Source organism: Bos indicus x Bos taurus, chromosome 7, assembly GCF_003369695.1.
Source record: "Bos indicus x Bos taurus breed Angus x Brahman F1 hybrid chromosome 7, Bos_hybrid_MaternalHap_v2.0, whole genome shotgun sequence".
In the NCBI taxonomy this organism is placed as follows: domain Eukaryota; kingdom Metazoa; phylum Chordata; class Mammalia; order Artiodactyla; family Bovidae; genus Bos; species Bos indicus x Bos taurus.
In genome coordinates, this window is record NC_040082.1 from 45,192,038 (window position 1) to 45,205,382 (window position 13,345).

The window sequence follows — 13,345 nt, forward strand, 5'->3', positions numbered from 1 at the left end:
ATCCCCCGCCCACTCCACTTCCCCTGGAAAAAGAAAAAAGTTCTTCAAGAAACCTGTCAACTCATTTATGAAAAATCAGCTTCCGCGACAAGATTCTAAAAAAGGTGGGGGGTGGGAAGTGTCAGGAGCACTGGATTTAGCGGCATCTTTCACCATAACTTGGATCTGGCTGGGTGGGTGGACTGGTAATAGAGGCGCCTTAGGTGGAAATCACACCTACCCAGAACTGGGCTTCCTTCCCTTAAACCCAGACCCTGAACCCCTCTGCCAGGCTGGTGAAGCTCATGGTCACTTCTCAGAATAATGCTCACAAGGAATAAAATAAAATATATGAGCTTGTAAAGGAAACCAGTTAGGCTGAAATACAGTTATCAAAATAATAAAGAAATCTGAAATAGAGTCATAAATGTGCTTCTTCACTAACACATTAGATGACAAGATCAAGTGGAAGTTCTAAAATCTACCCTCATCCCAAAGCAGTGATGAGTATCTGTGACATTTCAAGATATCTGTAAAGCGATGGGAAAGTAGATGATTTCTTTTGGTGACATCATAGGTACTTCATTGCCTACATTCATAACTGAAGCGAGCACTAGATTTCCGTGAGAGGTTCATGAAAAGAAAAATGCAAAGTTGTTTTCACTCAAGTTTATAGACCCTCCTGAATTCTAGTCACAAACCTCTCTGTGGGTCCTGGGACTCCTTGAGTAGGAAGACCTTTCTTTTTCTTGGCTGTTGGGAGAGAGCACTGCACTGGGAGACAAAGGGGCACATCCCCACCCTGGCTTCCCCTCTAACAGCTGAGAGACTCACCCCGTAAGTCAAAGACTGTGCATTGTCTTGCCTAGCTCTCTACTTGCAATGAGGTCTTGCAAAGGTTGGTGTAGGGTGGGGGTGTCCTCTGGGGTTCCAAAGCACCCTATGCCCGCCCCATCACTGGTTCTCATCTGTGGTGTAATGACCTGCTTCTGCCATCTGCTTCCACCTCTTGTTCTAAGGCAGCAATAAGGGCTCATTTATCATTGTGTTCCTGGTGTTAAGAACAGGGCTTGGTACACAGAAGACCATGAATATCCATTTACTAGATGAACAGGTGAATGAGTGGATGAAAACTTCTCTCTCGTTGTAAAAAAATATTCCTTATTTCACACCAGTAGTTCTCAACCCTATCTACATGTGAAAATCGCATCCTGAGATTTTAGAAAATCCTGAGACCCAGGCTATACCTCCAGAAATTCAGACTCCAGTGGTTGGGGTGGGGCACCAGTTTTTTTATTTTTTAAAACCACCCCAGGTACAGCCAAAGTTGAGAGTCTACAGAACCACAGAGCAGTGGTTGAGGTGAGAGTATAATGCTCCCATATGAACTTTCCTAGACTTAGAAAGATGAAATTAATGCAGAAACTGAACTCTGCAAGGGGCTAAACATAAATTGAGTTTCTGACCCTTGGAGTCAGGTCACAGTTCTGAATCCAGCAACATCCGAAATATCTGAACTACATTTTCATACTTACATGAAAAAAATCCCAGGCTTGATAGTGAAGACCATGAAACAAATTGCAACCCCTCGGGCAAGCCCTGCAAGGCCCCTCACTCCCTCCCCTCACTGTAAGAAATCCTTGCGAATTCTTACAGGTCTGGGCAAGCAGCACACCTTTTCGTGAAAATTCCTAGTTGAGTGCTTTCCTCATCTATACAGTGGAGATGATAATAATAACGCCAACCTTCAGGTAATGTTGCAGGGACTGAAAGATGTAAGGGGCCAAAAAGCACTTTTAAGTAGCCAAACATGCTACCAAGATTCTTTATTATTATACTCTACCAGTTGAGCTCGTAGAGGTAGAAAGACCTAATGACTCAGATACTAGGTCAGACTCTCTGCATGCAAATTCTGGCACCACCTTTTACCAGCTATGTCATCCAATACTAATTATTTAACTCTTTGGACCTCATTCCTCAAGTGTAAAATGGTGATAACAAAGGCACCTATCTCCCAGGGTTTTGGGAAGGTTTGGCTGAGTTAACGTACTTAAAGTACCATTGGTTCTAGGGTTGGTAGATGAAGACTATTAGAATGGATAACAACAGGTCCTAATGTATAGCACAGGGGACTATATTCAATATCCTGTGATAAACCACAATGGAAAAGGATATTAAAAAAAAGAATGTATATGTAAAACTTGAGCTTTGCATCAGAATCACATGGAGGGCTTGTTAAAACACTGATGGCTGAGCCCCTACGCAGAGCTTTTGATTCAGTAAACCTGGGCTGGGATCCAGAAATTTGCATGTCTAACAAGCTCTGCTGGCCTGGCAACTACACTTTGAGAACCATTGGCTTAGAACAATGCCTGGCATACAGTAAGTATCTAATAAGTGTTAGCTGTTACTATCTTTCCCTGGCCTCTAATTTTGTAGTCCCTGAGCAAAACAGTTTCTGCTCCACTGCTACTCATAACAGCCTTCATGGAAAAAAAAACATAAAAAAATTTTTTTTATCTTACAATCGGGTACAGCCGATTAACAATGTTGTGATAGTTTCAGGTGAACAGTGAGATGCCTCAGCCATACATGTATATGTATCAATTCTGCCCAAACTCCTCTCCAATCCAGGGTGCCACATAACATTAAGCAGAACTCCCTGTGCTATGGAGTAGGTCCTTACTGGTTATCCATTTTAAATAGAGCAGCATGTACAAGTCCATCCCAAACTCCTTAACTATCCCTTCTCCCTGTCCTTCCCTCCTGGCAACCATAAGTTCATCCTCTAAGTCTGTGAGTCTCTTTTTGTTTTGGAAGTAATTCTGAAATCTGCTAGCAGTGGTCCCCAAGGTGTGGACCCCATGAGCACCACATGGGAGCTTACTAGTAATGAAGGTCTTGGGTGCCCACCCAGATCCACTGGATCAGGAAGTATGGGCTTGAGGCTCAACATCTTGTGTTCCAACTAACAGCCCTCCATGTGATTCTAAAGCACAGCAACTTTAAGACATACTGCTCTATTAGAAAGTCACCATGACCACCACAATACTCCTTTCAAAAGTGAAAGGCAGGATGGCTTAAGATCCAGAGTAGAGTGTTTGGTTGAACTGGAGCTCAAGAACTGACTCAGCTTCTTAGTCACTGTGTGGCAGTACCCCTTTAAGCTTCGGTTTCCTCATCCATAAACATGGGCATCATCACGGGGCCTACAGTGCAGGGAACTGACATGAAAAAGTGCTTGGACACACACTACGTGTTCAAACAAAGTTAGCGGTCACTGTTATCTTTTTAATCATGATGATATGTGCGCTCTCAAAATGATTTGGGATAGCTTATAACCAAGACTTGAGGGCTTCCCTGGTGGCTCAGACAGTAAAGCGTCTGCCTGCAATGCGGGAGACCTGGGTTTAATTCCTGGGTCGGGAAGATCCCCTGGAGAAGGAAACGGCAATCCACTCCAGCACTCTTGCCTGGAAAATCCCATGGATGGAGAAACCTGATAGGCTACAGTCCATGGGGTCGCAAAGAGTCGGACACGACTGAGAGACTTCACATAACCAAGACACATACATAAAAGTGCACAGGATAGCTAAAATAAAGAGTTAAAAAAAAAAAAAAAAAAAGAAATAAAAATGTCACACACAGAAGGTGGAGCAAGGGAGGGTTGAAACTGTTGTTGCACTTGTCTTGCAAATTGAGGTCTGGACTTCCGTGTGGGCCAGACTCCAAAGAGGAAATACAGAGATCCTGGTTTCCACTGCATGAATAGAGGAAGGAGACCAACTCTTTAGGGGAGACAATACCGTTCCCTTGGCCATGCCAGCTCTAAATTCTAGGAGAATGTGCTCACAGGAACCTGTACACAAAGGCCCTGGATAACAGAGGGAATCTCCTCCAGCAGTGCTTTATGGACCTGTTTCTTCAATCCTCAACGAGAGTCAAGGGCAAAAATCCTTAGATCCCAGAAGATGAGAGAAGTTACACTCACTTTGGGTGCCGAATGTCAGGGAGAGAGCGATTCAGGGAGATTTTATCACTGACGTAAATGTTAAATCCATTTTCTCGGTACGCCTGGTCCACTCGCTCAGCATAGGTCAACGGGAAGGGCTTCCCTTGTTCTCCGTCTCCTAGGAGCAAACAGCAAAATCCGGGTTGCCAATTAAATGCAGTGGGAAAGGGAAGAGGAAAAACGTGCTTAAATCACCAAGAAAAGACTTTACACTTGCTACAGAGTGTTTCTCTGGATTCTGCAGGGCTAAAGAGGGAAAGGGAATGAGACTCAGCCATGGCTGTGTCATGCACTGCAGCTCCGTTCTCCTGTAACTTCCACAACAGGCTGTCAGGGTGGACACGTGAGCCCTCTTTCTACAGAGAGAAAAGCCGGGACTTGGGACTTCCCTGGTGGGTCAGTGGTAAGGAGTCCACCCGCCAATGCAAGGGTCATAGGTTTGATCCCTGGTCCAGGAGGATCCCACATGCCATGGGGTGACTGGACCTGCATGCCACAATTGCTGAAGCCAGCGTGCTCTAGAGCCAGGGCTCCATAGCCGGAGAAGCCACCGCAACGAGAAGCCCACACACTGCAACTGGAAGGCAGTCCCCACTCGCCACAGCTGGAGAGGGTCCAGTATGGCAACAAAGACCCAGTGCAGCCAAAAATAATAAGTAAATAAAATTATGCAATAAAAAAGGAAAACCAGGACTCAGAAAGGTTATAAAAGTAGGTCTCTGGGCTCCATGCTTTCCCACCCTCTACCAGGAGCCCCAAACATCCCTGACCCTGAAGTCCGCCCACCTGGATGGGAGGCCAGGTCACCTGCCTAGGAGCTGACCAACCTTGGGCCAGTCACACTAGCTCTATGAACTGTAGCTTGTTCTTATCTGGTACCCATACCATCCTGAGAAAGTCAAATGAGAGGCTGTACACCCAAGAGCTTTCGGTAAAGATAAACCCTATTAACCATGTGAAGAAATTCTGTGATTCCTCTCCAGGCGACTCGAACTTTACATGTAAATCAAAATTGCCACAAATGATCAAAGATGCTTTGATTTTTTTTAAGCCAGCAAACTAATGACAATCTGCCTTGCCTAGGCCTGAACTGCCTGAAAAGTGTGGCTCTTAGTCTGGGATCTGGGTGGATCCAGTGCCAGCTTTCCTTTCTCTGTACAAGCCATCTGGGGAAAGAGTCCCTGATGCTCCAGGAAATTACTTTCTGGGTTTCCGGGGTGCAGATGGTATGTGCTGATGTCCCCTAACCCCTGCAATAATAGACCAAGCACCTGCCATTGGCGACAGTGTGGAAGAAATGGTAACAGAATCAGCTAACTGAAAATCACCTCATCTTTTGGAGCCCGTGGCCTGAGCAACACCCCATTTACTTTGCAAAGTAAATGATGTCAACATCAGCATGATGAGAAGGTGCAAGTAGAGAGGTGGAGCCTGGGGCGGTGCCTGCTCTGATCCAGCCCGACGATGGAGAGACTCTGCTGCCTGTAACTTGCATGGCTCTGGGATAAGACACTGCTGGCCAGTGCCCAGCATGATCCCACAAGGGACACAGATGCTGCAGGCAGACAAAGAAGGGCAGAAGCATCTGTTTGGGCGGGGAGGGAAGCTCTGGTGGAGGGGGCAGTGCAGGGGAATGATTCCAAGTTCAGGCCCTGGAGCTGCATTGAGTGGAGTTTGAAGCCCAGCCCTGCTGCTCCTGCCTGTCATCTTGGGAGAGCCTTCAGCTTTTCTGTGTCTTGGGTTTTTCCCTTAGTGTTCATTGGGATGAAAAGGTTCAGTGTGATGATTAAGGGGGGAATGCAGGGGAAGACAGAGAAGGCAGTGGCACCCCACTCCAGTACTCTTGTCTGGAAAATCCCATGGATGGAGGAGCCTGGAAGGCTGCAGTCCATGGGGTCTCTGAGTGTCAGACACAACTGAGTGACTTCACTTTCACTTTTCACTTTCATGCATTGGAGAAGGAAATGGCAACCCACTCCAGGGTTCTTGCCTGGAGAATCCCAGGGATGGGGGAGCCTGGTGGGCTGCCGTCTATGGGGTCGCACAGAGTCGGACACAACTGAAGTGACTTAGCAGCAGCAGCAGCAGCAGAGCAAGATGCCCGGCACACAGTGAGTGTTCAACCTGGGCTGGTTACTATTATTCTTAATAATGTCACCACTGCTTACTCTTTTCTGGCTAGTTAGCCCAACGTTCTAATAATTCTGGTATAAGTGCCTGGGAAATTAGCTCTTTTCAAATGTTTCCTTTCTTAATCTAAGCAGCATTCCAACCCTTCATTCTAAATCATTGGCAGATGTGTCTTTGGATTTCCCTGACCACCAGTTACTATGTCAGCTGTATTCAGAGCTTCTTGTAATCTGGTTTTGTCACAGTGTAACATTTTAAAAAAGAAAATCAATAGTGCTGGGTACCTCTGATACCAAAATGAAAATACAAATCCCTTATATTTCTTTCCAGTATTGTAAAGCTATACTTTATTTGTCACCTTCACAAAAGTACTCTTTGGTTATCAAAGCAGGAAGCATGAGCCCTGAGGACAGAGGGGAAACCGAGGCTCCAGGAGTCTGGAATTTACCTGAGGGTCAGATGGGTGGTAGGTAGCATCAGAGCTGCTCTCCTGGCTCCTAGGCAGGCCCTTTGGAGATGACTCTCCACATGATTTCTATATACCTCACCCATTCCAAGTCTGCAGCGGAACAGGAGCTGTTCCAAAGGCTAATCAGGTGAAGAAAGCTTCAGCAGAAGCCCACTAGTTTCACTCAGCCCTGTGGCTGTGATGTTGGGGAGGGATCAACTCAGCCTTCCAGACCAGGTTCAAGTCTCAAGCTTGCCTCTTTCTCATTGTATGTCTGCAGGTAAATTACCCCACCTCTGTGAGCTCCAGGTTCCTTCTCATCAAATGAGCTACAAAGGTTGGTTAGGGGTTTCATCAAGAAAATGTGCAAAGTGTGGATCGTGGGCCTTTTCGCTGTTGGTGTTCAGTAAATGTGGGTTCTTATTCTTACTGCTCCTCTTTTTAGTGGTAACATATCTTCCAGGAGGGAGACATTTTCTATCACCATAGGGTTTCAGGGCAAAGGGCTGAAAGCAGTGGATCTGATGACATGAATGGAGAAAGGGGTCAGCTAACAGGTGAAGGAGGGGAGAGGGCTGGCCCTGGGAACCAGGGGAAGGGATAATGGCAAATGGACAAGGAGTCAACAGGAGGTCTAGATGCTCCCATAAAACACACACACACACACACACACACACACACACACACACACACACACACGTGCAAGCACTCTCCAGGGGACCCACCCGTGGACGCCCTGCCCTTCATACCTACACGCTGAGCATCCCTCTTGATGGCTTCTTTGTCGTGCCAGTCCTTCAGTTTCTGCCTATCTCCAAAGAAAAAGCTCTTCTTTGGTTGATTGTGTGAGCCCTTAAAAAAAGACAAAAACTATGAAAAAGAGGAAAAGGGAAAATACGTTTAATAACAAAGAGACCCAGCAAGTACATGGCCTAAGGGATGAATGTCTGCCATCAGTGGTTCATTTATTAATTCCCTCAGAACTTGGTTACTCCTGCCCACCTGTGCCAGCTAGGTGTGCAAAGTTCAGAAAGATGACACACAGTGCCCACCCTCCGGGAACTGACAAACCCGTGGGAGAGAAGGCAGATGGACAGACACTCCTTTTACAGAAGAGAGAAGGTGGTAGGTATGACACTGTCTAGCAGAAATATAATGTAAGCTACCAAGATGAGCCACATATGTAACGCTACTTTTTTAAACCAGGTGAAGTGAGTTTTGACAATGTATTTCATTTAGCTTCATATACTCCATCAAAAGCAGGAGTTCCCAAAACTGTGGCAAAACTGTCTTCCATGAAATTGGTCCCTGGTGCCAAAAAGGTTGGGGACCACTGATCTAAAGTAAGACCATTTCAACAGGCAGTGGAAGCAAATGTTGAGGTTAAGTCTATGTTCCTTTTTGTGTGTGCACTGAGTCTTCAAAATCCAGTGTGTATGTCACACTTGTGGGCATCTCAGTTCAGCCTCCTTCCAAGTGCTTAAGAACCACAGCTGCCTAGTGGCTCTGCACTGGATGAGGCAGAGGAAATGGACCTGGGATGAGAGGTTCCGAGAAAGAGCTAGAGGACTTCACTTCCACCCGGGAGAAGTGGGGAAGGGTTCACGGACACTGGGGCCTTTGGGCTGGACTTCAGATAAGTTGAAATGAGAGGCTGGCAGAGCGCACACCCTGGGCGGTGGAGCATGGTAGAGTGGGCTGGGCTCAAGGAGCACGGAGCACAGGAGGAGGAGCTGGGTCACAGTCATCTCTGCAGTCCCAAAGAAGGCCTGGTCCCAGAGACGGGAAGCAGCTGGCAGATGTATGTAGAAGGTCTGAACAAGTGCTCGGATGACTGAAAGAAAACAGGAATGCACAGGAGAGCGGCCCCCAGAGGCTGGAGCTGAAGACATTTATTATGTGTTCCAGGAGGGGAGTCTGTCCTCGTGGGCCTGTTAAGGAAGCAGTTTCCCAGAGGTTGCATTCCAGCCTCTGGGGTCATCAAAAGGTGCCAGATGCTTTCCCATGCCAGAGTCAGGCCCCAGGGCTCAGTAAGAGTCTTTCTAAGGTGACACTGCTCCACACTGCTGTTTCTATCTTCTGTGTTCACCTAGATGAGAACAGCTTTCCCCATCACCTTGCCCTTAAAAAAACCCACAGACCTGCTCATGCCACTGTGGTGTGCAGGATCCACTAGTCCTATTTCCTGTATAATTACCTATGAAGGCCCTGAACGCATGGTGTGCTGGAACATTAGCACTAACAAGAAGCCACTGGAATAAAATCACCCTCATGCCTGTTTATTAAGTCCCTGGCTGATCCTCGCATTAGCACATTTTCCATAAGGGCTCAATATCCCTACAACAGCTCTAATGATAATAATCCTTGGCACTCCCTCTCCTGCAGACCTGACTTGCAGGAAGAAAATTCTGAAAGTGGACATGCCACATGTCATGGTCAGAGAGGGAAAGAAAACTGCAAAAACAAAGGTCATGTGCCTGCAAATGGTTCTCAGGGTCTTAGAAATCACAGGAGCTGAGTGGGAAGTTCCTTCAGGGGGTTTCAACTGTATTGAGCCACATTCTGCAGGAGACACCTCGGTGCTGCCTTGAGAAGGTGGAGACTGACTAAGAACTTGACCCCTGCACTTCAGTCAGACCAGCAATGCATCTGTCTGTTTTCTATACTGGGGTTCTATGTGAGATTTCATTTCTAAAGGTCCTCTGCTAAAAACAAACTGACCATTAAATCTCCACACAAGCAAACACATCAACTCAAAAACTGATCTGGGCCACTGCCCTATTTCACAAACAGGGAAACTAAGTCTTGGAATGGAACGGGGATATGCCCAAGTTAAGCACTCTACCTCTAGACGTCAGGATTGGTCAGTCAAGGGTTGGTTAGCAATCTTTCCTCCAGCCCTCCCTCCCAATTCCTTTTCCCTCTTCTGCTACCCAAAGACTGAGAACTTCACTGACTATGTTAGGTCACTGGTGGAACTAAAGAGGTTCTGCAAACCCAGGCTGTCTTAATAGGAGGAACCAATCTAAAGTGGTTCTTACAATGTGAACCAGCAGCACTCACAGCAGCTGGGAACTCGTCAGAAATGAGCCCCATCCAGGAAGCAGCAGCAGAAACTGGGTATGGGGCCCAGAGACTTGGGTTTTAACAAGTCCTCAAAGAGATTCTGATGCACACTCCCATTTGAGAACTACTGGTCTAGAATTCAGGACGTCATAAACCTGCTTGGTCTGTGCTGGTCAAACCATACCTGGGCTATTGTATCCTAGTTGAGCAGATATTCATCAGTGAAGGTCACAAAAAATCTTAGATGTGGTCACTGGCAAACACAATCTGGTGGTTTTTGAGGATTTTTTTTAACTGCCAGTGTTGGGGCGGGGTGGGGAAATAGGGCTTCCCAGGGGGCTCAGTGGTAAAGAATTCGCCTGCCAAAGTAGGAGATGTGAGTTTCATCTCTGGGTCAGGAAGATTCCCTGGAGGAAATGGAAACCCACTTCAGTATTCTTGCCTAGAAAATTCCATGGACACAGGAGCCTGGTGGGTGGGCTACAGTTCATGGGATCACAAAGACTCTGTGATGTGACCTGGCTCTCATCCCTCATTTGTGTTATTTTCCTGGCTGCAGTAAGTTTGCAATGGGCTGCCACATACAGATATGCATGAGGAAGATTAGAAACTGTGTTCTATGAGAATTTGGAGATGAGAAGCCATGGGAAACACGGGAGAGTTTATCTTGTTCTATGAGGCCCTGAGGCTAGTGTGAGAGCCAAGGGCAGAAGTTATTGAATGCCTGATGGGTTAGCTGAAAACACAGAAGGAATTCCAAAAGGTGGGCTGGTCTTAAGATGAAATAGGCCCACTTGGAAGAAGATGTTAGGGGAGGCCAGGAACAGGATGCTTGTTCATCAGGATGTGAAGGAGGGGAGTCGAACACAGAGTTAGGGCTCAGTTCAGTTCAATCGCTTGGTGATGTCTGACTCTTTGTGACCCCAAAGACTGCAGCACGCCAGGCTTCCTTGTCCATCACCAACTCCTGGAGCTTCAAACTCATGTCCATAGAGTTCAATGATGCCATCTAACCATCTCATCCTCTGTCGTCCCCTTCTCCTGCCTTCAATCTTTCTCAGTATCAGGGTCTTTTCCAATGAATTAGTTATTTGCATCAGGTGGCCAAAGTATTGGAGTTAGGGCTAGCGCTTCTCAAATTTTCCTGTGCAGTATAATCACATGAGTATCTTGTTAAATATGGATTCTGATACACGAGGTCTGGGCTGGGCCTGAGACTCTGCATTTCTAACAAGCTCCTAGGTGATGCTGCTGATCCCCGAAAAACATTTTGAGTAGCAAAGGTGAGGTGACCTTTGCAAAGACATTTCAAGAGTTTAAGATTCTGGAAAGGACACTGTCTCATCTATATGTTTGTGGATGTCTTCTCATGTTCCTGGGAATGGGGCACGGAGCTGAATCTCACAGCTGTGACTGCACAGAGATCAACTCCCCTGAATCTCATCAGAATGAACAGTGAACTGCGGAACTGACAGGGTACAGAATTAAGGTTCCAAAATTCTGGGAGTTTCATGCTTAACAGCCTCTACCACCTCACTGCCTTTGCCTTAATGATGCATGCCCCTCTGGAATGATCTCCAGAGATGGCCTTTTTTAGGTGGTCTCAGTTCTTAGATGATAAGTGACAGTCAGTCATGTCCAACTCTTTGCAAGCCCATGGACTGTAGCCTGCCAGGCTCTTCTGTCCATGGAATTCTCCAGGCAAGAATACTGGAGTGGGTTGCCATTCACTTCTCCAGGGGATCTTCCAGACTCAGGGATTGAACCTGGGACTCCTGCATTATAGGTGGATTTTTCGCTGGCTGAGTCACCAGGGAAGCATTAGTTTTTACTTCTTCCCTAAACTAAGAGGACTTTGGAGCTTGCCCACAGAGGCACTTCGGCAAGTTAAACATGTAGTTACAAGGACGTTCTCAAGTATCCAAGCTATGCAGCCTCTCAGAAACAGTAAGTCCACCTTTTTTCTATCTTATAGGTGGGAAAACTGAGGTCCAAAGAGACCAAACCACCCAACCAAGGGCACATAAGTAAGCCAGAGGATAAAAGCCACGTTCTTTCATTCCCACACTGGATTTTAGTGGAGAGAGCTTGCAGCATGGTCCTGGACAAGTTTCATTTTCCTACCTGGAAAACCTGCCCAAAAAGTACTTTCAAGTGAACCAGAAAATCACAAACTGTGTATTGGAAGCATGTTCAAAATTTACACATAGAACGTGGATAGCCTTCGGATTTTAAGGATCTACTATAAATTGACATCTGATCAAATCATCTTGATACAGGACTCAAATTTTACTATGAAAGTGAAAGAAAAGTGAAAGTGAAAGTTGATCAGCTGTGTCCGACTCTTCGAGAATCCGTGGGCTATAAAGTCCATGGAATTCTCCAGGCCACAATACTGGAGTGAGTAGCCTTTTGCTTCTCCAGGGGATCTTCCCAACCCAGGGATCAAACTCTGGTTTTCCACATTGCAGGCAGATTCTTTACCAGCTGAGCTACCAGAGAAGCCCATGTTTTTTTTTTTTTTTTTAACTATACATGTTAAAAAGATTTCCCATAATAGGTCTAAGCTTTTGGTCAAAGAAGGAGTTGGTTTCAATCCTAAAACCACCGAGTATTCTGAGCCCAGGAGGCCCTTAGAATCTTATCCAGAAACCTTAATGAAAATTGTGATCAGAAGTCTCTGACATCCACCCATAGAAACCCACAGATAGATCATTCCAACTATTGCTAAATATTTGTGCCGGGCACTGTGGTAAGCACTGTGAACACAGGTGTGACAACACAGATCCCGTGCAGGTGCTAATGGGTTTAGAGACAGATCAGTTGCTCTCAAAGGATGGTTCTTTGGGGACCTGAGCCCTCATTATATACAAAATTTCCTGGACCCCACCCTGAACCTATGAAATCAAAGTATCTGAGCATAGGAGGCCAGGAAGCAATGGATCTTTAAACACATCTCCATGTAATTCACAGTAAAGGTGGAAAGCCACTTGCCAAAATCCAGCTGTCTCACTCAGTTATGAAACCCGAGGCTAAAAGAGTAGAACAGAGTTGCCCCAAACCCCATAGTTTGTCAGCCCCAAAGATCAAACCAGATCTGGCTGTTCTCTCCATGGGTTAGACTGTGAGCTCCGTGAAGGCAGGGGCATGGCTGTTTTGATTTGTCACTGTGTTTTCCTAGGTCAATACCTAGGCCCTCAGAAAGTATCAGGTGTATGACTGCATGAATGATTGCTCATCAATGGGGCAGGAAGTCTAGTTGGATGACTCAGAGCATTCTGACTCCAGAGTTGGAAAAACCTAGGTTTTACTCCCTGGGCAGATGGACCCCAGTTTGCTGGATTGGTTAATAGGGAAAACTATCAGAATAATGTGCAGGTTGTTGAGAGAATGAACTGAGCTCATCCACACAACACATCAAGCTCAGTATCTGGCATAAAGTTAGGCCCCCTTGGTAAAGGAGTGCAACTATTAATAGGTTATTTCCGGAGAAAGTTTATGATCTGATGTATGTGATGGCCATGTCTGGGGGAGAAAGGGCAGGGGTGGGAATCTAATAATAAAACTGTGAGCCCTGCAGAGGAAACCTGTTGAACACCTGAGCCAATTCAACTGGCTACTGCTGATAACAGGATTTAGAGAATTTCCTCATTAACAGGAGGTCATGTGCCCATGTGGAAACTCACTGTTCTTGAGGAAAGAAGAAAGTT

At 46.2% G+C, this 13,345-nt stretch overlaps 1 protein-coding gene across 1 annotated transcript in view; it reads right to left on the reverse strand.

Annotated features, from left to right (window-relative positions):
- The window catches only part of GALNT10 (polypeptide N-acetylgalactosaminyltransferase 10), a 226,130-nt gene that overhangs the window by 119,672 nt on the left and 93,113 nt on the right, over window positions 1-13,345 (reverse strand). The window contains exons 2-3 of the mRNA XM_027545880.1: window positions 7,319-7,421; window positions 3,971-4,109 (exon numbers count right to left, since the gene is read on the reverse strand). Of these exons, the coding sequence (XP_027401681.1) occupies window positions 3,971-4,109; window positions 7,319-7,421 (242 nt within the window). The remainder of the gene's footprint in view (window positions 1-3,970; window positions 4,110-7,318; window positions 7,422-13,345) is intronic.